We start from the raw sequence: 26,231 nt of genomic DNA on the forward strand, positions 1-26,231 counted from the left end.
GAATGTCCACTTTTTGTCCTTTTAGTTAGAGAGCATTGAAGGAAAGGAAACACTAAATGGTTCGGTGGGGACACAGATCTAATACGGCAAACTCCAGCTGGGGGTGATTCTGAATCACATGCTTTCAGAGATAAATAGGAAAGCCTGTACAAATTAGTATGTAGACTATATATGTAAATGCAATTAAGAAGATTAATGGTTTGTCCTTGCATTTAATTTGGCTAACATCAGAGAATTTACAAATTTGTGATGTCAGATAAACAGATTTTCCCGCCTAAACTCATATTATTGGCCAAGCAAATATTAGGGATGCACCGATATGAAAATTGTGGCCGATACCGATCATTTCTTTATATTTGAAAGCCGATAACCGGTATATTGGCCGAGAAATCTAATTCCAAATTTCATTTTTGAGAGCCTGATTACTAGAACAAAAATCTTACCATTAAAAGTCATGTCCCAAACACATAATTGTAATGTTCTCATTATAATTTTATGTTGCCGATATGACAGACTTGTGCTATAGTTGCACTAAATTTGAGTGTGCATATACTCATCTCACAAGCACAAAAAAAATATTAAATATTCCCCAAAATGAATCAAATCAGTGAAATGCTTTAGTTTTTGTTGGTAAAGTGTTAAACTTTTTTCTCCTGAGTCCTATTCTTCCATTATCCAGAATAACAGCAGCAGAAAGGTTTGTTTGAGCGGCGCCCTCTACTGTACAGGTGTGGATCTGCATTTCCTTATATGAAAGTAATGGAGTAATAATGTATTACTTTTCAAAAAAAAAAAAAAAAACTAAGTAATGCAATATTGTAATGCATTACTTTTCAAAGTAACTTTCCCCAACACTAGTTGTGAACACTGGTTGAGACTCTCAAAAGGGCCATTTACACGACACCGTTCTCAACTAAAAACGTTTTTATGCGTTTGGCCGTTGATTTACACGACAATGGCGTTTTGGGGGATTGAAAATGCAAACTTTTGAAGACGGGTTTATAATAATAATCCGTTACATTTATGTAGAGCTTTTCTGGGTGCTCAAAGCTCTTTGCATATGAATGGTTTCAAAGTACAAGATACCGTTATTGTCTAAACTACAAAAACATGAATTAGTGTAAACAGTGGCGTCATGCGCATGCGTATTACGTGTTCAGTCTATAGGCGTGTAGCGTTTCTTTATAAAGTGGCATCGCCATCTACTGGCCTGGCATGTATATTACAGCATTTTTGTGGGTCCATGTTTTCACAATAACGTCGTCTGTACGTGAAAAATGCAAAGGAAATCTTTTCCGGTTTTAGTATATCATTGTCATGTAAATGTAGCCAAAGAAAACACATGTGTACAATAAGTACAGTTAGCATGTGTTTAAAGTCCTTATTACAGAAATAGTAATTTCGAGCTGAATACAGTGCGCTTTGATAATTAATCGCAGTTAAATTAAAATGTATTATAGTTTATATGGTAACACTTTTTTATGAAGTCCATGCTTATAATGAATTATGGCTCCATTTATATTTGTTTATAAGTATTATACATTTAGAGAATAGTAATACTACTTATAAGTAACTATAAATGGGGCTATAATTCACTATAAGCATGCACTTCATAGAAAGTGTTATAGTTTATATTTATACTAAATGCGATTAGCTGAAACTCAGTATTTTTTTTTACTTTCTTAGGTATGTGTATAAAGTGTACAAACAACGAGCATTCATGAAATGTTTATGTTGTTTATGTTTTATGCATTTGTGATGAAGGTAAGGCCATTTTAAATATATTAACTTTAAATGTAATATTGAACAACATTATATTCAAGGACTTGTGCTTTAGTTAGTCATGTGTACTTTTTTAAAGCAAGACGAAAAGATTATTAAAACAATTATTTAAAATGAATTACAAAGCAAGAAATTTTAAGTGCACTTTGTTTGCTAAGAAACAGTTATGAAAGTGTTTTATCTTTAGTTATTTTTTAGTTCATTTTGTTTGATAATATCATCTGATCTAATACCATCAGGTTATCTACAGCTTTTTAAAAATAAGATATGAAGTGCACATTTAATAACTATAAGCACACATCGAGCTTGCTTACTTACAAAATGTTTCACTAACTCAAAAATAAAAAATTAATTTGCAAACATATTGAGTCTTCGAAATGGTTTACAGGTTGCACTGACTCGAAAATCTAAATTATATAAAAATAAATAAAAAAATGACTTCAGAGGTCATGGAAAAGTCACGGCTATTCATTGTCCAAGAAGTGTTGAACCCTGAACATGTTTTGATATTCTTTATGATTTATCAGCCTCTGCCATGCGAGCAATGCTGATACCTAATAAATGTGTCCGGTTGCATTCCCCCCCGTGAGAGAGAGGCCAGACCCTCTCACGACACACACACACACACACACACCCTCTCACGACACACACCAGCGTCTTACTGAGGACGAGTTCAGCACAAGAGCTTCCTTAAACCTCTCTATTGTGAGCACCTGGGCCAGGAAGAATGGCTCTTTCACAAGTAAATTGCGGCCGGGCTTTACAGAGAGATTTTATAACAGAGCACAGTTGACATTGGCAAGAGAGCCACGGCCGGCCATTGAGAAGCATGAGCTCCTCAGTCACAGGAGATCAATGAAGAGAGCGTATTTCCCTCGAGCTGGAGATTTCCGCTGGGAAGGGGAGCCGAGGGCAGGAACATAAGCAGCTTGTGGTTAGTCTAACTGTAGAGCCGAGAATCCCAGCGGGGCTCGTACTTCACATGGAGCTGTCAGTCGAAAGCCAACAAAATGCTGTGTAACGTCTTCTTCCCTCCCCCTCCTGACATCACTGAGGCAGGGATGCGGTTGGCATGGTAACAGCTGAGTCATCCCTAGTCCGTTGAAGCGATGCTGAAAGGCATACATGCGTTCTGATCTCTACAGGTGTCATCCGGGAACAGCGCTAGGCTAGCGTGTCGTACTAGCCGGATGGGTAACGTTTCCACAGCGGTCAAGCACTGTCTGAGCTATGAGACTTTCCTGCGGGATCATCCCTGGTTGCCACGGCTCCTGTGGGAAGAGAAGGTGGGGGTCTGTTTTTGCATGTGCAAGATTTATAAATATAGCAATGGAGTCGCGTAAAGGAGCAGCTGAAAATGATCTGACCCTCGTGAAACACAGTGCTAGGCAGAAAACTACATATTATATGCATAATTTGTGCATATATCAGATTTATTCACTTTTCATCTCCACTGGAGCTCTCAAATTTTCTTTTTACTTGTGTTAAATTACAAAATGGTGCTTTTCCACAAGGAGGTGCAATGTTATTTATGCCAAATGCCATTGTTTCCCTCTTCAAAAGTTATGCATTTACTCTGTACAATGACAAGGTGGCAGGTCTATACCGAGAAGTCTTTTACAGGGTTCATGATTGAAACACTGAATTTATTTTTATTTTGGATTTTAAAAAAAGAAAATATTTTTGATAGTTTTTTTCTTAAGTTGTATTTATAGATTTGTTCAAACCTTACATTTTGATTCAATATTAATAAAAAATATATTTATTTTCCTAAAGACCAACATTTTTATTCATACTGAGTAAAAATATTATTTATAAAGGCTAAACAGTTGAAAAAAAGTGTGTTGGATTTACACTATTTAAATAATCATAGTTTGTTAATATAACTTTATACATCATCAAATTAAGTTAGTGTTAGGTGATCAAATGAAGTAGTCTAAAAGTGATTTGATAAGGTCCCCACACAGGATTTCATTAATTCAATTAGCTAGCTGGCTGTTTACAAGCAATAGCACATACTGTGTTAGAATACTAATTGCAAAGTCCACAATTTTAAGTTTAGTAAGCACTAAGCAGCAATAACACATTCTTTGTGTCCTCAGCCTAAGAAAACGCTGCAATCACAACATGATTGAACATTAAACATTATCAAGTACCCCCCTTTCCTCGTCTACACACACACACACACGCACGCACACAGGGAACGTCTCGGTTACGTATGTAACCCTCGTTACCTGAGTAGGGAACGAAGACGTTACGTCAGTGACGACGAATGGGGTTTCACTTAGAAAGTCTCTTATCTTCGAGAATTAAAAAACGAGCCAATGGCAAAGAAATGCCATGGGTTTGCGGAATTTGCATAGCATAACACTGCCTTATCTCGTGGGTATATAAGGAAGTACGCAGGCAACATGCAGATATGTTTCTTCGCTGAGGAGCCGAGACTGAACTCAGGCGTTTCCAGCGGAAGTGGCAGGGAGACGTCAAGTCAAGTCATCTTCATTTATATAGCGCTTTTAACAATGTAGATTGTTTCAAAGCGGCTTTACAGTAGTAAACGGATAATTTAAGGTAACAGAGATTTTGACCACTTAGACCACTAAGACGACATCGTTCTCTCTACACAGACTTTAAACGCGAACCTGTGAGAAACGCTGATGGCGCTCACGAGCGCATTAAGAATGAATTCTATAGTTATGCGCATTTTAATATTTGTGCGCAGGTTTGTAATAACCAACAAGTAATTCCCTACAAGTAATTCCCAACATTCCCTTAAGGAATACATATATGAGCCGGAGGGGGGCTGCATATGGAAATGGTGGAATGTTTCAAACCCAGGGGTGGCAAGGTGGCTTACCGAGACACATGCTCAGAGAGGCTTACAGTGGAAATACACATGTGGGGGTCGCCCAGAGGGGGAACCATGCACATGGCGGCAACTAGCCAATCGCGAAAGCTGCCGGTGGCAAAACTCTGGCGTTGACGTCAACAGTGCTGGAGGAACTCAGGGCTTCTCGGTAAGGCTCACCTGAGGAGAATATCGCACGTATCCAGTTCGTGGAGTGGAATGGCGAGCAAGCGAAGACACCTGAGCGGGTCCTAGTACCGGCTGGTTGAAGCGAGTACATGAGAGGAAACTGGCTCCACTCTGAGATTGTAGATTTGCGGGAACGTGTTGGGTGTCGCCCATTCTGCAGCTCTGCAGATGTCTGTTAGCAAGAGAGCCCAAGAGGAAGACACACTCTGGGTGGAGTGGGCCGTCACACCAAGGGGGCATGGTCGACCTTGCTGCTGGTATGCCAAAGCAATGGCGTCCACTATCCAGTGAGACAACCTTTGCTTGGAGAGAGCCTTTCCCTTCAGCTTCCCACCATAACAGACAAAGAGCTGGTCTGAGGTCCTGAAACACTGCGTTCTGTCTACGTAAGCACGGAGGGCGAGTACTGGACAGAGCAATACCAAGGCTGGGTCTGCCTTCTCCAGGGGCAGCACTTGCAGGTTCATCACCTGGTCTCGAAAGGTAGTGGTGGGAACCTTGGGCACATTTCCAGGCCGGGGTCTCAGGATCACGTGAATTCCAGGCACGCTTCGTCAATGAAAAAATGCCTGCAAGTCCCCTACCCTCTTGATGGAGGCCAATGCAACCGGAAGCGCTGTCTTAATTAACAGGGACTTAAGCTCCACTGATTGCAGAGGCTCAAAGGGAGAGGGGCAGTTAAACTTTGTCCTGCCACTTTGTAAGGGCAGTTAAAACCACTGAGAGGTCACAAGAGGGAACGAGAGGAGGGCGAAGAGGATTCAGTCTCCTCGCTCCTCTCAGGAAACTGATGGCCAGGTCGTGCTTTCCCACGGACTTACCTTCGACTGCATTGTGATGTGCGGCGATAGTGGCAACATACACCTTCAGGGTGGAGGGAGACAGCCTTCGCTCCAATCCTTCTTGCATGAAGGAAAGCACGACACTGATCGGGCAATTTCTGGGGTCTTCTCGGAAGAGCACCAGTTGGCAAAGTGGTTCCACTTCAACGCGTAGGTATGTCTCGTGGACTATGCTCTAGCGGAAGTGATGGTAGGGTTTTCAAACCTGCCTCGTGGTGGTTCAAAAGATCGGGACGAGGTTGCCAAGGGTGCCCCGTCCCTCAGAAAGGAGGTCCTTCCTCAGATATAAATGGCTCGAAGGGACCTCAGATGCTTCTGACTCTATAGGAGGAGGTGGCGGGCAAGTTGCGACATACGGCGGGAGTGTAGACCACCTTGTCGGTTGATGTACGCTACTGTAGCGGTATTGTCTGATCGGACTAGTATGTGCTGGTTCTTGAGCAACGCATGGAAGTGGTGCAGACTGAGACATACAGCCAGCAACTCGAGGCAATTGACATGCCAAAGGCGCTATTCAGGCTCCTGTTCAGTAGCCCACGGCAGCATGTCCATTGCACATGGCGCCCCAGCCCGTGGTGGAGGTATCTTTTGAGACAACAACATGCCTGGAAACTCGTTCTAAGGGCACTCCGGCCCGTAGAAAGCTGAGGTTCATCCAGGGGGTGAAGGTCTGACAGCAGGCCGGACTAACTGGTACTCGGAGTTGCTGCGGCTGCGGACGCCATATGCCCCAGGAGCCTCTGAAATAGTTTCAGTGGAACCACACTCTTGCCCTCGAATTGTCTCAGGCAAGTCAGCAGTGACTGCGCGCGCTCGCTCGTAAGCTGGGCGCACATGGCGACCGAGTCGATTTCCATACCGAGAAAAGAGATATGGCTTGTGGAGTGAAGAATATACTTGGCTCCGAAGCGAAAACATATCTGCATGTTGCCTGCGTACTTCCTTATATACCCACGAGGTAAGGCGGAGTTACTCTATGCAAATTTCGCAGACCCATGGCATTTCTTTGCCATTGGCTCGTTTGAAATTCTCAAAGATGACAGGCTTTCTAAGCGAAACCACATTTGTCGTCACTGACGTAACTCGTAGTGACTACGAAAGGGAACTACAGTTTCAGTGAGTACTTATATTAATCAGATTTACATTATACTTTTTCAACGTAATTTCACCATAAACAAAAGATAAATTAGCTATAATATGGAAGTAGAATTTTCAAATAGATAAAACTAAAATCAATTTGTTATCAATGATTGATTTGGTGCACTATCTAGAGATAAAGACAGGAATATTCTCTTCGAAAGACCTTAATGTTTATTGTGATGTCTTTTTTATTATGCATCATATTTTCTTTTATGTACTAACAAAAAACAATAATTAAATAAACAAACTAAAATATTATGTATAGTCTAGCCAGTATATGTTCTGCACACGGTGTCAAAAACAGGAGAAACAGGGAGTTTGTATTTTTTTTAAAATTCAAACTGAACAAAACGGGTTTAAACCAGAAACCATGATTTTCGATTAGACCAATATAACCATTACGGTCATTTTACTTTTTTTCAGATTTTTTCATTTTTTAATGGCTTGAAAGTTCCTCTTGAAAACGCAGATCAGAAATGTTTTAAAAATACAAAAGACAGCTAAAGTTTCTTGGTCTAATTTATTTAGTTGATAAGAAGACAAAGCTTGATTCTAGTGGAGCCTGTATTTCTGGCTTGAGCGGCGAGTTAAAAGAGAGCGAGTTTGATTTATGAGTGAATTTAATAGGCTGTCCTAACTGCAGGCCTGGGGTGATAACGGGACAAACCTCATCGCTTCTCCTCGGCCTACCCAGTGCACACTGTCAGAAACTTCTTACAAAGAACTTTTTTATCGTTCCTTTCACACATCCATTTCCCTCCTCCATGACAGCACAATTAAATCAAACTCGGCTCTAAAGAAACTGTGCGGTTCCTCAAAGCGAGCGTTTCAGTATCAAGAGGCTGAGATTTTATAGCCATTCCAATCTTCTATAAACACAGCATTGGCCCTTGGTAACGCTACTCACCGAATTCAAAGGTTAAGCTTTGGTTTTACCATTGAAAGAGAGGAAATGCTTGCGTCCAATGCACATTATGTCATAAATGACCTGGCAAGGATTTGAAGACCAGATTTAAAACATGAAGTTGAACGCACCATTTGACAAAGGAAGTGTCTTAATCCACATCTCAGATTTTCCGTACAGCTCTGTGAAATTGTTAAATGGTCCTTCCTTCCTCATTGTTTTTCAATTTACAGTGTTCAGAACTGCCTAAGCTTCCACTTCATGTCAAAATTGTGGAGGTTGGACCAAGAGATGGGCTTCAAAATGAGAAGGTAGAGATTTCCCAATTCTAAAGCGCTTGCAGCATGTGTTTTATTAACATTCTCCTTTCAAATAAAAGAAAAATTGAAACATAAACCCAAAGGCATAAATGTATTGAGCAGTTGTGTCATACAGAGAATCACACCTGGTTCACTTGATAAAGACATTGGTGAGCACAAAACATAGAGGCAAGGCAAGGCAAGTTTATGTATATAGCACATTTCATATGGCAATGGCAATTCAAAGTGCTTTACAGAAAGGAATTAAAATAATCACAAAATTAAAGCAAGGAAAATTATAACAGTTTTAAAATAAATTAAAAGAGATATATGGTACAGTTATAAAATGAATGAAAAGAGTAAAAAGATCTCATCTGGCAAAACACCGGTGATCATATTTTTCACAACTCCCAGTTTTACTCTGAGATTTTCCCATGGTGATTACACTGTCTGTGGTGTTCTTTCGGCGCACCTAAGAAATCTATTGGACGTCTCCGATGGACCCGATTTTCCCCTAAAATTGGACAGGAAGAGCTCTAGGACTGACCTCGGGTTCACTGCCTCATCAGTCCGCACCCCAAAATCCCATTTGTTCGGGAGCTCTAGGAATGGAATCAATCCAGTCGCACATAACCTCAAGTTTAATTACACATCAAACTCTACTCCACCACAGACCCAGATCATCAGCATGGTTTCATCTCTCAAGTTCCCCAATTAAGTCATTTACATTTGTCTCTTACCCAATTCTCAGAGGAAACATGATGTACTTCCACCAGATAGCTCATTAATTACATGTTTTATTCTGACTCATCTTTAAAACATCTTTTGTTTTTATTCATTTTGAGTAATACTGATTTTTATTTTTTTTGCAAGTGAGATGAGTAAATGCCAGCTCTCATTTAGTCTAAACTACAATATCAATCATGTTCTCACACAACGCCTCTGTACTTACTCACGATCCTCTCAACATTGGGACAGAAGAGCTGTCAGTCTATAGCCTACATGGGAAAACAAAGTAACTTGCGTTACTTATTTGAAAACGTATTGTAACTCAAGATATTTTGTTGTAAATATAAAAGTAATGCGTTACTTTACTAGTTACTTGAAAAAAGTAATCTGATTAAGTGACTCAAGTTACTTGTAATGCGATACCGCCAACACTGGGAACCATGGACGTAAATATAGAACTTTTATTTTTAAGCGTGTAGGGTTTAATGTAGTTTATCTCTTTTTAAATGCGATAAAGCATTAACATTTAATTTAATTAAACTGCTGTGAATGGTACAAAAACCAACATACTAAATTTGTATGTGCACTTGTAAGGAACATGCTTATGGCATCACTCACTGGACATTTCACTGTGAAAGTGTTGTGAATGGGCATGGAGCAATGAAGTATAGTTTTTCAGAAATGTTGCCACAGGCATGTTTTTCCACTGAGCCTGGTTTGAGTTTAGTAGGTACTGTCTTATTGTATATATTCTCAGGAAAACGTTCATTCAGTAATAGTGGCAAATCAATTATTCATCTCAACAGTGTGGTGCTGTTGTGGCTCACAGATGTGCACGCACCCTGAATGTGTTCATAGAAACCCAACACTTTTGTGCCATTGTGTTTCTGCAGGAAATAGTGCCGACAGAAGTCAAAATCCAGCTGATAGACATGCTCTCTCAGACCGGTCTGCCTGTCATCGAAGCCACTAGCTTTGTGTCTTCAAAGTGGGTTGCTCAGGTAATAAGGTGCAATTGTGATCCTCGGGACCGTGCTGGCATTTTGGCTTTTCTATCCGCACAAAAGCACTGGGTTTAGTATTCGAGTCTGCATTTGTGGGATAAAGTTTGAGCATAATTTCTTGTGGGTTTGTTTTTCAGATGGCAGACCACAGTGCAGTGTTGAAAGGGATTAAAAGATCTCCTGACGTAAGATACCCGGTTCTGACTCCCAATATTCAGGGCTTCCAGGCAGCTGTAAGTAAATATTTGCATCATTTACATTTATTTACAAGTGTCATTTCCAATTTACCTTCCATGCCAAGTCAATGATGTTTTCTGTGTATAATAAACCACTTTATTTATGCATGCGCTCTGCCTACGCGTCCACTGCCCCTTTACCTTACATAAGTGAGCAACCTTTGCATCTTGTAGCATTTATTTGTAAATGTTTAGCCCATTTCTGTTAATTGCTTTCCTTGCTAATCAAGCAAGTTGTACTCACAAGCCAACATCTATAAGCACAGACTTGATTAAATGTTTCCTGTTAAAGGTTGCAGCAGGAGCTACTGAAGTGGCAGTGTTTGGTTCTGCCTCGGAGACTTTTAGCTGGAAGAACATCAACTGCTCTATAGAGGAGAGTCTGCAGAGGTTCGAGCAGGTCATCTCTGCAGCCAAACAAGAAGGCATTCCAGTGCGCGGGTGTGTTCAGTGGACACCAGCTTCCTTCTATTTAGGCCAGTGCTCATTATGTGCACTTCCACTTTGACACTAATATCGAAAGCAAATCATAGGTGTGTTTCCCGTACAACGACATAACTCGCTGCTTCACTACCGTAAGGTGCTTTCGCATCGGATAGTTCGGTGGTTCCCGAGAACTAATGGTTCCCATAGGAACACTAATGTCACGGATAGTTCCTGTAGTGCTGGTTTAGACCGACTCTGAAGTAGAAGCTAAATTAGTTCCTCCAAAAGAGTTCCTAGAACCAAAATCTTTCCTAGTTCCTGCAGTGCGAACATGCCGACATCCGGGTACTTCCGCCAATAGTTATAGGAACTATGAAAAGGTTCCTCCGGTGCAAAAGCCCCTAAAGTACGATGCATCATTGAAGAAATCACCTAGCACGACTGTTTCCTGAAACCATATTGTCGCAAAGTGGTCGTTCAACCACGTTGGTTAATGATGTCACGCATGTGGTGGAGTAATAACTACTTTTAATGAATCTGTTTGAGAATGAATTAATGCTAGATGTTTTGCTATAAATTAAAGACACCTGAGGACTTAAACATCTATTTCAGATTTCATCCTATCTTGGGACTAATCATGAGCAGACTAAAACGGCATTGATCGCATTCTGATTTTAGGGGAATATCTGGGGGCACAGATGAAACATTCGCCAGATAATTCCTATAGAGCATAATCAAAGTTTCCAGAAATTTTAATAAATGAGAGTGTAAGAGATGCAGAAGTAAAGTTTTCGGCAGATTTCTTTCAGAGTCTGTCCATACGCTGCCACCACTGTATTCCACAGGGGAGGAGACACTACTTAACTAAGACAGGAGAAAACATTTGTTTATATGAGCAGTTTCTGGAAATTCATCTTTGGTGAGCAGGAAAAACATCTTCTGCTTTATACTACACAACCGCAGAAGCCATTTCAGCAACCAAACAGGAAGACATGTATGTTGGGGTTTCTTCGTAGACCCAGTATTTCCATTGAGGACTACGCCAGTGTTCATTACATGCACTTTAACGCTAATTTTAAATGAGAATCAGGCCAACAATCTGCCAATGATACAAAAGCCAATGCAGAAACTTGTTGACTGGAAGAAAGGATAGTGTTGTAGATTATAGTTACTCAAAGCAAATAATGATCTGGACTGGTAAAGTAATGTTAGACTGTAAACTCATAATCAGTAAGGGATAATGTAACAGCTAAAAACCGAATTGACTATCTCTGCACTATCCAGCACTGCTAGTCACCATCATAAGGTATGTTTGGCATGGGATGCTGCTTTGCTGGATCTTCCAGATTTTCCTGAAAAATCATAATTCCTATTAGTAACTGAATGCTTCATAAATTAAGCTAAAATATAATGACACAGAGTAAGACACTTGATACAGTTGATTGTCTCTGAGCTGAATAACTACTGGAGTACAGGCATTTTCAGGAGCCATTCGTTATATAAGCAAGTTCCTTTGGTTTAACCAGCGGTTTCTTTTATTGTTGTACTTATATTTTTGGACTGTTCTCCTTTGAGGTTTTGAGATGGGGCACCGGAGCAGCATGAAATTATTCCAGAATTAATGAGTAAATAATTCAAGTTCCAGATGTGCATGCAGTGTGGTGCTTTGTATCAGTTACAAGTACAAGTCCAGATGTGTGCAGAGTTTTAGTCTCTGCTTTTTACAGGATAAAAAAACAAAAACGACGGAGAGCAGTCAAATCAGTCTGACGAAGTCATTTTGGCAAATGTGACTCAACGCCTAATGTTCAAGAAGAGACTCCACGGAAATCCTGGTAGCACACAGAAGTATCGTCTGACGACCACAAGCCCAAGAGAAACATTTTCAACTTTTCACTTATTTGTTCACTGTTTCTAGCAGAACATGTTTCCGTCACATATGGAAAGCACATATAGCTTGTACGTTGCTCTCCACCATTTCTCATTCCTACTGTCAACACTATTGGTACTATTTGTCACAACCGTTTGGCACCGACCATATGTTTAGCCTGCTGCTGAACATTTTGTTTTATTCCGTGATAGATGTAATCCGTTGCAAGAGCAGTTCTGGCCTGTTCTGCTTGTGGTTGCAGTGAAACAGCACTTGGCGGTATTTCCCCTATGTTGCATGACTGTTTGTACTGTCAAAGCACAAAAGCACAAAGCTATATATCCTACAAATCCTGAACTTCACCTCTCACAGTTCCTTCTCTTCTTTCCAGGTACGTTTCCTGTGCTCTCGGCTGTCCGTATGAGGGACAAGTAAAACCGTCACAAGTCACAAAGGTATTGACGTTGCATCGTTCAGTCCGAATAGCATTGTTCAGTGTATAACAGGCCGAAGCAAAATAAATGGGCCTTCCAGTACATGTGATAAATCTCACTGGGTGTTGAGCTTTCTGCATATTTTTTTCTTCCCACAATTTTCATAGTCCCACAAGGCCCTTATTACGATGTTTGCTAAAAACCCTGCATGACGCTTGAAACACGGCAGTGCTTTTCTACCGCTCAGAATGAGCTCTCTGTGTGCAGGCCTTCATCTTGTTTATATTTCCAGAGGGGATAGTGTTTTCATGGCTTTCCTCTGTTCCGGCCCAGGTGGCAAAGCGGTTGTTTGAGCTGGGCTGTTATGAGGTATCCCTGGGGGACACCATTGGCGTAGGAACCGCAGGGTCCATGGCCAAGATGCTGAGCGATGTGTTGACAGAGGTTCCCGTCGGCGCACTGGCGGTGCACTGCCACGACACTTACGGTCAAGCGCTGCCCAACATTCTCATTGCTCTGCAGGTGAGGCGCTCACAGTCAGGAGGTACCTTGTTCATACATGCACAAGGGTTTTGGGAGAAGGGGATGTTGTAAAAACAAAAACATCATATACAGTCAAACAAAAATGTTTTCAAACACCTTCAACATTTCTCACATTATCACAGTTTATTGGCTATATGGTAATACAATATGACAGGAACTCAGAGTTATCAAATCAGTTGATATGTCCATCCTTCTGTTAGACTGTCTCACACATGAATTATGTTGAATATCTGTCAGCTGTTAAATTTAACTACACAATTAGATAATACCAGTTTAGCTCAACCAGTGACCAATCAATGCTTCATTTTGTTCAGTCTGTGTGTAAAAAGAGCATTAGCAATTAAAGAAAAAACACATGGTCAGGTCAAAGTGTCTGAATCATTTTTGGTCCCAATTTTTTCTAAGTTTTACTGGTAGTCACTGTATGAAGAATATTTGGTTATACTATGTCACAGTTTACTTTATTTCGCTATCCTCACTTACATAAATGATCTATAGTGTCCTGCACACACTAGTAAACAAATATCAAAAATTATATCTGGTGTCTGAATAATTTTTGGTTTGACTGTATGTCACCTGTGTAGTCATCTATCACAATAAAACAGCATATGTTATCAGACTTTGAATGCATATATATCCTGCTATGCAAGTTTTGAACACAAGTTTTTGTTGCAGTTTAAACAAAATTCATAATGCAACACAATCACACATAACATTATCAACACGCCATGGGCAATATAGAAGGAAACAGCATATAATGTTTTCTTCTATTGTCAGTTTGACAATGTACACATTGCAATATTAATGTTGCCGGTTTGCCGCAAGGGATGCTAAAACTACTTACCTAATAAAACATGCAGTTTAATAGCACAGGCATTTGAAGGTAACTCTGTTGCCCTCTGAGTACTGCATTTGTTAATGCCACAAAAATGAAAGGATCACAAAATATGTATGTGAATGGCAATGCATTGGTAACACATTCACATCTGCCTTTGTGTACTCGTGCAGTGCTCGTGTAATCACAACTATTTAAAATAACTATGACAGAGCATATACTTTCAGGCTTAAATACAAAATAAATCTCAAGGCATGCATTTGGATCTATGCAGCTCACAAAAGTATGTTCTAAGTATGAGTTCTAATGTTCCCAATAAATGAGGAAAACTTTATTTCTGAATGTTCTCTGAATGTTCAAATCGTACTGTTTTTTAAATATTTTAAAAATGCGAACATTAAGGGAACATTCAATTTTATAATTTAGCAAACATGTGAACATTACTTTTGAACGTTCTCTGAACATTCTGAAACAAATAAAACTGCAATGTTTCAGGAAAAAAAGAATGTATAATTGACTAAACATTCTATTAACCGGTTCATAGAGAACCTTGCAGCACGGTGGCCAAAGTTCTGAGAACGTTCCACGTTAGTTGGGAAGTAATAAAGAAACTTGAACCACAAGTTCACAGTCTCTCACCACCTTACCTCACATACACACACAGCACTCCAGGGAACACAACTAAAACTACTGAAACACCCTCCAAAACCATCAGCGATTAAACACTTTTTTTGTACTTTCATCTAAAAAAGCACAGAAAACAACAACAGATACCACCCAAAATATGCTTACACAACACCGCCAGGCGTATTTGAATGTGTCGACTGTACGCTTTTATGAGACAATGCCTTCCTGTGGTTTAATTTTCATGAACCTTAAACCACAGAGCGCGGTCGCAATTCAGAAATAACACTGGCATGGCTTTATCAGCTCTCCAGGGCCCTTTGTGAACTCTTTCTGAGTTTGTCTTCCCTCGCAGAACGCCAATGCTCTTTGGGGGCTGGGCGGGTCAGCAGATGTGAAGGGGTGGACACAAAGGCTTACCTATTAGATGTCTGTTTCATATGACAGTGGCTTGGCCCTTGACAAAGCCCACGAGATGGAGGCTAGAGCGGGGCCCTCGGGGGCTCAAACTCATCTGTCGCTAGGGCCGTTGAACTCTGTGACAATGCTGCGCTTAAAGGGCAAGGGGAAAATTATCCTTTCATCACTCGCTACTAAACAGAGGGAGACTGGGGAAAAGGAAAACCCCATGCTCTAGTATATTCCATCCTCGACTCCCACCCCTTTAGCCTGTCTGTTTATCCGTCTCTTTCCAGCTGTAACGGTGTAATCCTAACTGAGGTCGGTGCGCCACAGAAATGGCAATGAATTTCCTTCACTTTTTTTTTCTGTGAATTGTGTGGCATGACAGGGGTCCTTTTTCAAAAGACCTGAAAATGAGCGATGAAACCCCACCGACTGAAAACAAAGTTCACATAGCACTCCGAAACCCACACCTGATTAACTTTATCTTTAACTTGAATTTAATCTTGAATATTTTGTAGAAAAGAGGTTAGTAATGGAATTCAAACAATTTTTTTTATTATTATTAAAATAAAATAAACAGTTTTTTACTTAATGTTAAATTGGACGTATGTGGACGTAGTTTGCTATCTACCCAAAACTGGCGTTTCACAGGCAAACTTCTTTTTGAAAAAGTAGTTAACTACACTGCAAGGCACTCTGTTCTAGTTTAATGCTGTCTTTGTTCTCTATAGCCTATTGTATAACTGCATAGATCATAAATATATGCCCCCTTAGAGCTTAAAGGTACAATATGTAAGAATTTTGTAATAAAATATCCAAAAAATTAATATTTCCTGCAGTTGTGTACTTACAATATCCCAAAAGTTGATCACAAATGTACATAAAACTAAATCAATGTTATATAGTTCAACATGATAAAATGTTAGAATATGATCTGTATGTTATACTAATGTTGATCTAGATTACTGCTAGTCTCATACCAGAGATGCTCACAAGTCTCTGAGCTAGAGTCCAAGTCAAGTCTCAAGTCTCTGAGCTAAGAGTCCAAGTCAAGTCTCAAGTCTTTGAGGTAGAGTCCAAGTCAAGTCTCAAGTCTTTGAGCTAGAGTCCAAGTCAAGTCTCAAGTCTTTGAGCTAAGAGTCCAAGTCAAGTCTCAAGTCTTTGAGGTAGAGTCCAAGTCAAGTCTCAAGTCTTTGAGGTAGAGTCCAAGTCAAGTCTCAAGTCTTTGAGCTAGAGTCCAAGTCAAGTCTCAAGTATTTGAGCTAGAGTCCAAGTCAAGTCTCAAGTCTTTGAGCTAGAGTCCAAGTCAAGTCTCAAGTATTTGAGGTAGAGTCCAAGTCAAGTCTCAAGTCTTTGAGCTAAGAGTCCAAGTCAAGTCTCAAGCCTTTGAGGTAGAGTCCAAGTCAAGTCTCAAGTCTTTGAGGTAGAGTCCAAGTCAAGTCTCAAGTCTTTGAGCTAGAGTCCAAGTCAAGTCTCAAGTCTTTGAGCTAGAGTCCAAGTCAAGTCTCAAGTATTTGAGCTAGAGTCCAAGTCAAGTCTCAAGTCTTTGAGGTAGAGTCCAAGTCAAGTCTCAAGTCTTTGAGCTAGAGCCCAAGTCAAGTCTCAAGTCTTTGAGCTAGAGTCCAAGTCAAGTCTCAAGTCTTTGAGCTAGAGTCCAAGTCAAGTCTCAAGTCTTTGAGCTAGAGTCCAAGTCAAGTCTCAAGTCTTTGAGCTAGAGTCCAAGTCAAGTCTCAAGTATTTGAGCTAGAGTCCAAGTCAAGTCTCAAGTCTTTGAGGTAGAGTCCAAGTCAAGTCTCAAGTCTTTGAGCTAGAGTCCAAGTCAAGTCTCAAGTCTTTGAGGTAGAGTCCAAGTCAAGTCTCAAGTCTTTGAGCTAGAGTCCAAGTCAAGTCTCAAGTATTTGAGCTAGAGTCCAAGTCAAGTCTCAAGTCTTTGAGGTAGAGTCCAAGTCAAGTCTCAAGTCTTTGAGCTAGAGCCCAAGTCAAGTCTCAAGTCTTTGAGCTAGAGTCCAAGTCAAGTCTCAAGTCTTTGAGCTAGAGTCCAAGTCAAGTCTCAAGTCTTTGAGCTAGAGTCCAAGTCAAGTCTCAAGTCTTTGAGCTAGAGTCCAAGTCAAGTCTCAAGTCTTTGAGCTAGAGTCCAAGTCAAGTCTCAAGTCTTTGAGCTAGAGTCCAAGTCAAGTCTCAAGTCTCTTTTGGTTAAATAAGTGTTGCATCACGTACAGCGACCCATCCAGGCTGCTTAGAACACTGCATAGCTATATATAAGGATCAAAGTAATATGCAGTTTTGGGAGTAACGCGTTACAAAAGTAATGCATTACAGTAACATATTACTTTTTGCTGTAACGCATTAGTGTAAGGCATTACTAATCAATTTTCAATAATATTTTACTTATTACATGTTCAGTAACGCTTGAGTTACAACACACTTTTAGTAAAAATAAATAAATAAAAGACCGCGAGACATTAACAAATGAAAAATGCAAGTAGGCTAAGTTACCTGTTCGTGGTTTTTAAATAAAGACTAAATGGCAGCGTCTGCTATATTTGTAGCGATTTATTTTTTACGGGAGTTTCGGCCTCTGTGCTCGCTCTGGCCAGTGGAAAAGCGGCTAATGGGTGATGATGGCATGAAGCAGACTGTACATTCCCGAAATGGACGTGTGCGCATTAGGCTACTCTATTTGTTCTGTGTTTTCTTTCTAAGCAGTTAGGCTATATTTAGATGTTTTTCATCATATTTTCATCACGCAATCATGCGGTGGTGACGCGTTCGGCGGCGGCGCTGCCGATAAAGCACCTAAAAGCTGTCAAAGAACCAGCAAAAGCAATGCTTATGAATATGTCAAATATAGCAAGGATACATTTTAATTGTTTATTAATAAAGATGAAGTTGACGATGCTGACTCGCGATCTTCGCAGTAGTGAATGCGCCAGAGAGAAATAGGCTGGATTAGCCTATAAGCAGAGAGCAGTCTGTTTTCTTTCGTTTTGAATTGTTCTGTTTAAAAGTAAACATTTCAATATAGATATATTTTTCAGGTCTGTGAAGTAGACTAGGCTACCTTATAGCCTACGCTGAGTTTCGGTTAATTTATGAGATGCGCTCCAGTTCACGCGCAGGCGCCTCCGTGTCGTAATTATCTATTGTCTGCTATATTTACTTCTTATTTATTAAATCCAGGCAACTGGTTGATGAAACATTAATTAAAATTAAGATACAATTAATACAAAACGAAATTTACTTTAAAGAAAGGATTTGTGCCTTCTGTTTGAGGTGAAAGTTTTTAAACCCAAGCTTACGATGAATGGCACAGCAACGGCCGGTGCAGTCGATGTTTGTTGTCCTCTCATGTGTGGCCGCGCGCAGCAGATATAGTGTTATGTAGGCAGGTTATAGATAACGGAAGGAGGGGAATAACAGCGAGCTCATCAGAAGTTTCCTAAAAAAAAACAATGTTCATGAGTCCCACAGCTCGAGTCCGAGTCGAGTCTGAAGTCTTTCGAGGACGAGTCTCAAGTCGAGTCTGAAGTCACTGTGTATGCGACTTAAGTCGCACTCGAGTCCGAGTCTCCAACTCGAGTCCCCATCTCTGTCTCATACAGACAAACTAACACACAGAATAACATTATAACTATATCAACACACTCAGATGCAGTTTAGTGTGATCGTGTAGAGCGAGTGAGACAGCGCTGTGTTACCTCACATGTTTCATTGGTCTAATAAACTGTCCTGTGTGAGTAGTAATTCAGCACTTGTGTGTGGTTCGGTAGAATGAAATGTCCTTATTCCTTTATATCGGCGGGTTCTCACGTGTGGCGCTGATATCTGTCTCTCATTAGCAATCGCCCTCTGCTTCACACCACACTCATGTTAAAAACATCAATGTATTCACTCATCCATAAACATTATTAAATCTATCGGCTTGACAAACGTTCCATAATTACGCAGGAAATGTTGCGTCATCATCCTACGCCTTTGTTAATGTAAGAGGTTAGCGAAACCTAGTGGTGAAAAAATTTACATATTGTATCTTTAAAGCAGCACCAGGTAACTTTTCAACCTTAATAATATATTTCCAAGTCTCTTGTGATGGTACATCGACTTACAATAGGTTGAATGACACGTCTGCCATAGCCTGACGGGGTCTGTAGCGTTTTTAATCGTACTTTTAAACTTCGGGTTTCGGGTAGTAACCGGCGAACAAAGAGAACTACAAAATTCGACTGCTTTACGGCATATACGTCACTTCCACCACCACCCCCACTTCCTTAAAATCGGACGTGCGAGCCAAACTAGCGTTTGTTTGCCAAATGTTATAGTCATGGCCAAAGCAGCACAGAAAAGCAAGAAAGCAAAGGTTTTGTCGGAGGAAAGCAACAAGAGGAAACGAGAAAGTGATCGTATTAAAGGCAGAACGAGGATCAACATTGGGCCAGCGTTTCCTCGCTGGCGTGAGCTGAAGGAGGAGGAGGGGTGCCCGATGTTTTCCAGGGATTATTCTCTTTTTTGAGCGACAGTCCCAGAAAATTCATATTCTTTCGCCGGGACACGAATTGTCCCGTTTTTTTGTGAAAATATACGTTAGCTGCTACTTCTAAAGTAGAATTTCCTGGTTTCAAATTAAACTGTTTCCGTCTACCGCTACTGTGTTTTCTTCATAGTTGTGTACAGTACATCCAATCCTGTGTCCGTAAACGGGTAAAAACCATGGTAAAAATGGGTAAAACCGTGGATTGGCCAATGCCAGGCGTTTACTTTTATTTGATTAGAAGCTCAACTTATCGCCTAGCAACTGCCTGTGCTGTCGGTCGGTCGCGCGCGCGCATCAACACACATCCAAGATGATACAGTGTGAGTTTAGTTGCTAGCTTTTTAAAAACTGTCTATTTACATCTATTGTGTGAAATGGGGAGAGAGACGGACGAGGAGGATAACCACTGTCTATGAGGATAACACAACAAAGTCGGATGAGCCACCAGTGTCAAAGAAAATACTATTTACAACCTACAACTCAGACTCAGACCCCAAAAAATAATAATAATCTGAATGTCCCGGTTTTTCACAAATCAAAGGTGGCAACCCTATGCTCGACCGATGCGGACGTTCAAATATCAAATGAAAGCCTATGTCTAAAGGGCGTGTACACGTTTGATAGGGGCTACATTCTTGCAAGTAAATATATAAGATGTACAAAATAATATTTTAGGATACCTAACATGTCTGTGATATTTGTTTATTTGCAAATCGATTTGTAAAATTTGCAGAATCATCTATGGTAGCTTGATATTATAATATTGACGATATATGGTTATTATATCTACCACTCAAACATTGCATTGAAGTATTATATAGATTCAGTAAAACGGTAACCAATAGACTAGGCTACTATAATGACGCTGGCTTGTAAACGTGAGCATCGCGATCATTTGTCGTTTGAAAAAAAAAAAAAAAACCCATGAAATTATATTCATATCATGACATGCTGAAATATATGCCACTGTACCTGGATGAAGACATTTCACACGCGACGCAAGCAGAGCACCTTCATGTGAACTCCTCCTACAGTGTTCAGGGCTATCATGGTTGTCAACAAATGCACGTGCATGTAGGATGACAGAGTTTACGACAGTAGTAGAGGACAATACTGTTTCCCAACTGTAGGGGGACCCCGAGAGCAAAAAAAAGAAAAGTAACCTAGTGCTGCTTTAAAGGGTTAGTTCACCCATGAAAATAAAAATTCTGTCATTTTTACTCATTTACTCATCATCATGTCATTCCAAACCCGTAAGACTTTTGTTCATCTTTAAACCACAAAAGGAAGAGTTTCAGCAAGAACCAATGAGATTCAGTCTTGTGTTATGCAGCACGTTTGAGCTTCAGCAAGAGCCAATGAGGTTCATTCTTGTGTCACGCAGCACGTTTGAGCTTCAGCAAGAGCCAATGAGGTTCATTCTTGTGTTACGCAGCACGTTTGAGCTTCTGCAAGAGCCAATGAGGTTCATTCTTGTGTTACGCAGCACGTTTGAGCTTCAGCAAGAGCCAATGAGGTTCATTCTTGTGTTACGCAGCACGTTTGAGCTTCTGTAAGAACCAATGAGGTTCATTCTTGTGTTAGGCAGCACGTTTGAGCTTCTGTAAGAACCAATGAGGTTCATTCTTGTGTTACGCAGCACGTTTGAGGTTCAGCAAGAGCCAATGAGGTTCATTCTTGTGTTACGCAGCACGTTTGAACTTCAGCAAGAACCAATGAGGTTCATTCTTGTGTTACGCAGCACGTTTGAGCTTCAGCAAGAGCCAATGAGGTTCATTCTTGTGTTACGCAGCACGTTTGAGCTTCTGTAAGAACCAATGAGGTTCATTCTTGTGTTAGGCAGCACGTTTGAGCTTCTGTAAGAACCAATGAGGTTCATTCTTGTGTTACGCAGCACGTTTGAGCTTCAGCAAGAGCCAATGAGGTTCATTCTTGTGTTAGGCAGCACGTTTGAGCTTCTGCAAGAACCAATGAGGTTCATTCTCATGTTGAGGTTCATTGGTTGTTAATTCAACCAATGAGATTCATTCTTGTATTACGCAGCACGTTTGAGCTTCAGCAAGAACCAATGAGATCCAGTCTTGTTTTACGCAGCACGTTTGAGCTTCAGCAAGAGCCAATGAAATTCAGTCTTGTGTTACGCAGCACGCTTGAGCTTCAGCAAGAACCAATGAGATTCAGTCTTGTGTTACGCTGCACGTTTGACTTTCAGCAAGAGCCAATGAGGTTCATTCTCGTGTTACGCAGCACATTTAAGCTTCAGCAAGAACCAATGAGGTTCATTATCATGTTACGCATCACGTTTGAGCTTCAGAAAGAGCCAATGAGATTCATTCTCGTGTTACGCAGCACATTTGAGCTTCAGCAAGAGCCAATGAGGTTCATTCTTGTGTTACGCAGCACGTTTGAGCTTCTGTAAGAGCCAATGAGGTTCATTCTTGTGTTACGCAGCACGTTTGAGCTTCAGCAAGAACCAATGAGATTTAGTCTTGTGTTACGCAGCACGTTTGAGCTTCAGCAAGAACCAATGAGATTCAGTCTTGTGTTACGCAGCACATTTGAGCTTCAGCAAGAGCCAATGAGGTTCATTCTTGTGTTACGCAGCACGTTTGAGCTTCAGCAAGAGCCAATGAGGTTCATTCTCGTGTTACGCAGCACCTTTAAGCTTCAGCAAGAGCCAATGAGGTTCATTCTCGTGTTACGCAGCACGTTTGAGCTTCAGCAAGAACCAATGAGATTTAGTCTTGTGTTACGCAGCACGTTTGAGCTTCAGCAAGAACCAATGAGATTTAGTCTTGTGTTACGCAGCACATTTGAGCTTCAGCAAGAGCCAATGAGGTTCATTCTCGTGTTACGCAGCACGTTTGAGCTTCAGCAAGAACCAATGAGATTTAGTCTTGTGTTACGCAGCACGTTTGAGCTTCAGCGAGAACCAATGAGATTCAGTCTTGTGTTACGCAGCACATTTGAGCTTCAGCAAGAGCCAATGAGATTTATTCTCGTGTTACGCAGCACGTTTGAGCTTCAGCAAGAACCAATGAGATTTATTCTCGTGTTACGCTGCACGTTTGGGCTTCTGCAAGAACCAATTATACAATATTTGTGTACAGTATTATAGAGATTACAGGCTAATTTGGTCTGAGCCTAGGATAATCTTTTATCTGGGAATCTTCTCTCTGGTCTATAAGCCCTCATTTGCCAAACTTTTTTTTTTTTCACAAACAATTAACAGTAATTGCTAATTGAAATTTCGACCTGTTTAATATTCCAACAGGGGTACAATTGTGTTAATTCTGTTGTGTAGGCTGTAGCAGCTTTTGTAACATCAAGTTAAGTAACTTTGACAACAATGAGAGGAGACAGAAATAGGCTCAAATTCCTGAAGGTGAATCAGCATTGAAGCGATATCTCACAGACACCCCAAGAGCAAATAATAATGTCCTGTCATTTGTCCTCCTTCACTGACCCCCTAGCACAACTTGGTGGAAATGAAAGATTTTATCATAGTTTTTCATTAGGGCTCGCCAGTCGTCTCCACCACCAGCTGAGCCAGAAATGAATTTCGCTAACCCTGTCAGCTCAGAGTCACCCCAGCTTTTGTTCATGATAAAGACGTTATAGCACTTTGTTTGGCTTTTCTCAGGGACTTTTTGAGGGTGAAAAAAATGAACTCCCTCAGATAGCAGCTCAAATAGGTTTGGTCTGGTTGTTTAATGGGTTTCGTGATATGGACTGCAGTGAAGCCTGTTCTGGCTAGAACACCGTGAGCCCAGACCGCTCCGGATAGGCAGATTTGTGCCGTACTCGCGCCAGTCTGACAGTTTCACTGATGGTCAAAGCCAGAACTAGTGTTCCTTCCTGACACAGCATGCCATGATATATCTATTCCTATCATAAATCAAGTCGAAACCTTAGGAAATCTGTAATTTACGAGGAAGAGGTGGTCCTAAATCTAAATAAATCATTAGGTACAGGAACATACCATCCGTGAAAATGATCAGGGTTCAGTCATTATCGTATTTTCTAAGATGTGATGTTAAAGGTGCACTCTTGTTTATGTTGCGCTGGTTGACATGGCAGTCGTCTTAGACTTGTTTCAAGCATCTTGGAGATGTTGCCACAGTTATGAACAAATATAATTTCAGTAATGTTTACAGCAGGTTCGTTCAATGTTTTCTGTTTTTTAATACTGTTTAATATACGTTTTTTCCCAACATTTTAGTGGGGCGTTAGTGTAACGTTTTTGGAATGTTACTACTTGTTTTTAGAATGTTCAGTGAATATTTAAAAGTAACATTCCCAAAAAGTTGGCAATGTGATCAAATGGAATGTTCGTTTAACCAAGAAAAAAAGGTTTTAATACATTGTTTAGAGAACATTCAGAAATGACGTTTTCATAATTTAACCCTCTGGAGTCTAAGGTGTTTTTTGGGTCCTTGAGATGTTTTGACATGACCTGATATTTGTATTTTTTTCAGTTGCTTATAAACATATTAATGGCAAAGGTGTAATTACACTCTATTTAGCACGAACATGACTATCATAATATGTGAGCAACATGTATGTACATGTTTGCATTTTTGAGATAATTTTATTTATGCGTGGTTATTCAAAAAACTCAAACTTAAATGTTCTGATATAAGACCACAAACAACCAACTTCACATATTTCCACAATACTTTTGACTAATGGATCTTGTCGGCTAGAGTATTTACTTCAAAATGATCTGAAAATCATCCGGGCTAATCGTTCACATTAAACAATAGATTGATTTAAAATTGGGAAAATTTGAGAAATGGGTAACACTTTATTTGGATAGTCCACTTTAGACATTCTACTAACTATAAGAACCTTGCAGCTACATGTCAACTAACTGTATTATTAGTAGACTCTCTGCTTAATATTTGCTAAAACTTTATTTTGTTGGTCCCGCAATATATATTCTACTGACTATAAGTAACTTGGCAGCTACAAGTCAACTTATTCTACTAACCCGAACCCTAACACCTAACCCCAACCTGACAGTCTACTACAGTATACGAATATGAGAGTTATAATGAGAGATAGTTGATATGTAGTTGCAAAGTTACTTATAGTTTGTAAAGTGTCTAAAGTGGACTATAAAAATAAAGTGGAATCGGAAAAAAAATTCTAAGAACAAATGTAAGAAAAAAAACATTTAAGATGATTATTTCGATTTTTACTCTTAAATATTTGCCAATATTAATTTTGGAATTACAGATATTTCTTTTTCACACACACACACACGCACGCAACCACGCGCACACACACACACAGACATAATTACAGAGAACTCAAAATAAAATTTCCCAGAGTTCACCACGTTATGTAATGAAATTGAATACTGTTTACTGTTTGCATGGTTTTATGAGGCTCAGTGTCACTAGGAGATCGTTGTAATAGACTCTGATGAGTGATCAGCACAGCTCCCATTACTGTGAAAACATGCATGAAAACACAGGGGAGGTTTTGACAAACTCGTCACAGCTTTGACTCCTGTGGAGACGCACATATATCTCGACTGGTAGGGTGCCTGTTCTCTCAGGAAGTGTCTGACCTGAGCATGAAGCATTGACCTGTGTTTATACAGCCATGGTCTGAAGTGTGGAAGGTCAGCACACAGACTTTGAGCCGTCCCAGAGGTCCTGTGGTTGTGGCTGGGAAACAAACAAAAGTACTTTCCCTCTCCCTTAACCTAATATGAAGGAGATCATGACACTTAATCACGGAAGGATGCTTCGAACATCTTCCATGTTAAAATGATTTATTTGATGTCCTCCAGAAATATTGCAAAAAGAAAACTGTAGACATACATCAAAGTGAAAGCCAGCCTTTTGTCATCTAGACTGGAGTAAATGAAGCAGAACACCACAGATTGGGTTTTCACACAGTCATTCCGGGAACAACATCTAGTAGAAGAGTCCAGAATTAACACGCGCCAAAAGCATGTGAAGGAAGTACTGGCTGGTAGCAGCTGCAACATAAGAAATGGTTGAAGGAGAACTGAAAATGTAACCAATTCAACGTATAATCCAATAATGTGACCCTTGTTGTTGTAAGTGAACTGAGCGATGCAAATCAATTCAAACTGTTAAATAAATAAAAAACATCTGTTGCGACTTGTGTGTCCTCTAACTTTATATTCATTAAACAATTTTCTATCAAAACTAGGATACCTAAAGGGATGTTTTCCAAAATACGTAGTCTGTTCCTCGCACCAAAACAAAAGATATGAGAAAAAAATCACGACGTGTCTTTTGAGATGCAATGATTTTTGTGAGTTGTTTTTACAGCTGGCTCATTTAGTATATTTGATGCTGTAAGTCACACAAATTACCGGCATTTTTATGGAGAAACTGTTTAAAATACAAATAACACATTTATGTTAAATTGTGTGTAAAATGTTGTATTTATTTAGTTGTTTAATTAAATGCAATTGAATCTGCTCATGGCATTGGAGATCCAGGTTATACGTCTGCTCTCTTCAAGGAATTATGCAAAGATGTAATAATATATTATTTGAATTGTAAGTAAATAGGTTGTATTTGTTATATATTTAAATTCAAGCT

At 40.1% G+C, this 26,231-nt stretch overlaps 1 protein-coding gene across 1 annotated transcript in view; it reads left to right on the plus strand.

Moving 5' to 3' along the window:
- The first annotated feature begins 2,886 nt into the window (after nt 1–2,886).
- Nucleotides 2,887–26,231, plus strand: part of hmgcll1 (3-hydroxymethyl-3-methylglutaryl-CoA lyase like 1) — a 37,342-nt gene continuing 13,997 nt past the window's right edge. Inside the window, exons 1-7 of the mRNA XM_079635767.1 lie at nt 2,887–3,068; nt 7,939–8,016; nt 9,627–9,734; nt 9,875–9,970; nt 10,266–10,414; nt 12,661–12,724; nt 13,037–13,225. Coding sequence (XP_079491893.1) covers nt 2,973–3,068; nt 7,939–8,016; nt 9,627–9,734; nt 9,875–9,970; nt 10,266–10,414; nt 12,661–12,724; nt 13,037–13,225 — 780 coding nt within the window. The 5' untranslated portion in view covers nt 2,887–2,972. The remainder of the gene's footprint in view (nt 3,069–7,938; nt 8,017–9,626; nt 9,735–9,874; nt 9,971–10,265; nt 10,415–12,660; nt 12,725–13,036; nt 13,226–26,231) is intronic.

This window comes from Phoxinus phoxinus (assembly GCF_949152265.1).
Source record: "Phoxinus phoxinus genome assembly, chromosome: 14".
In the NCBI taxonomy this organism is placed as follows: domain Eukaryota; kingdom Metazoa; phylum Chordata; class Actinopteri; order Cypriniformes; family Leuciscidae; genus Phoxinus; species Phoxinus phoxinus.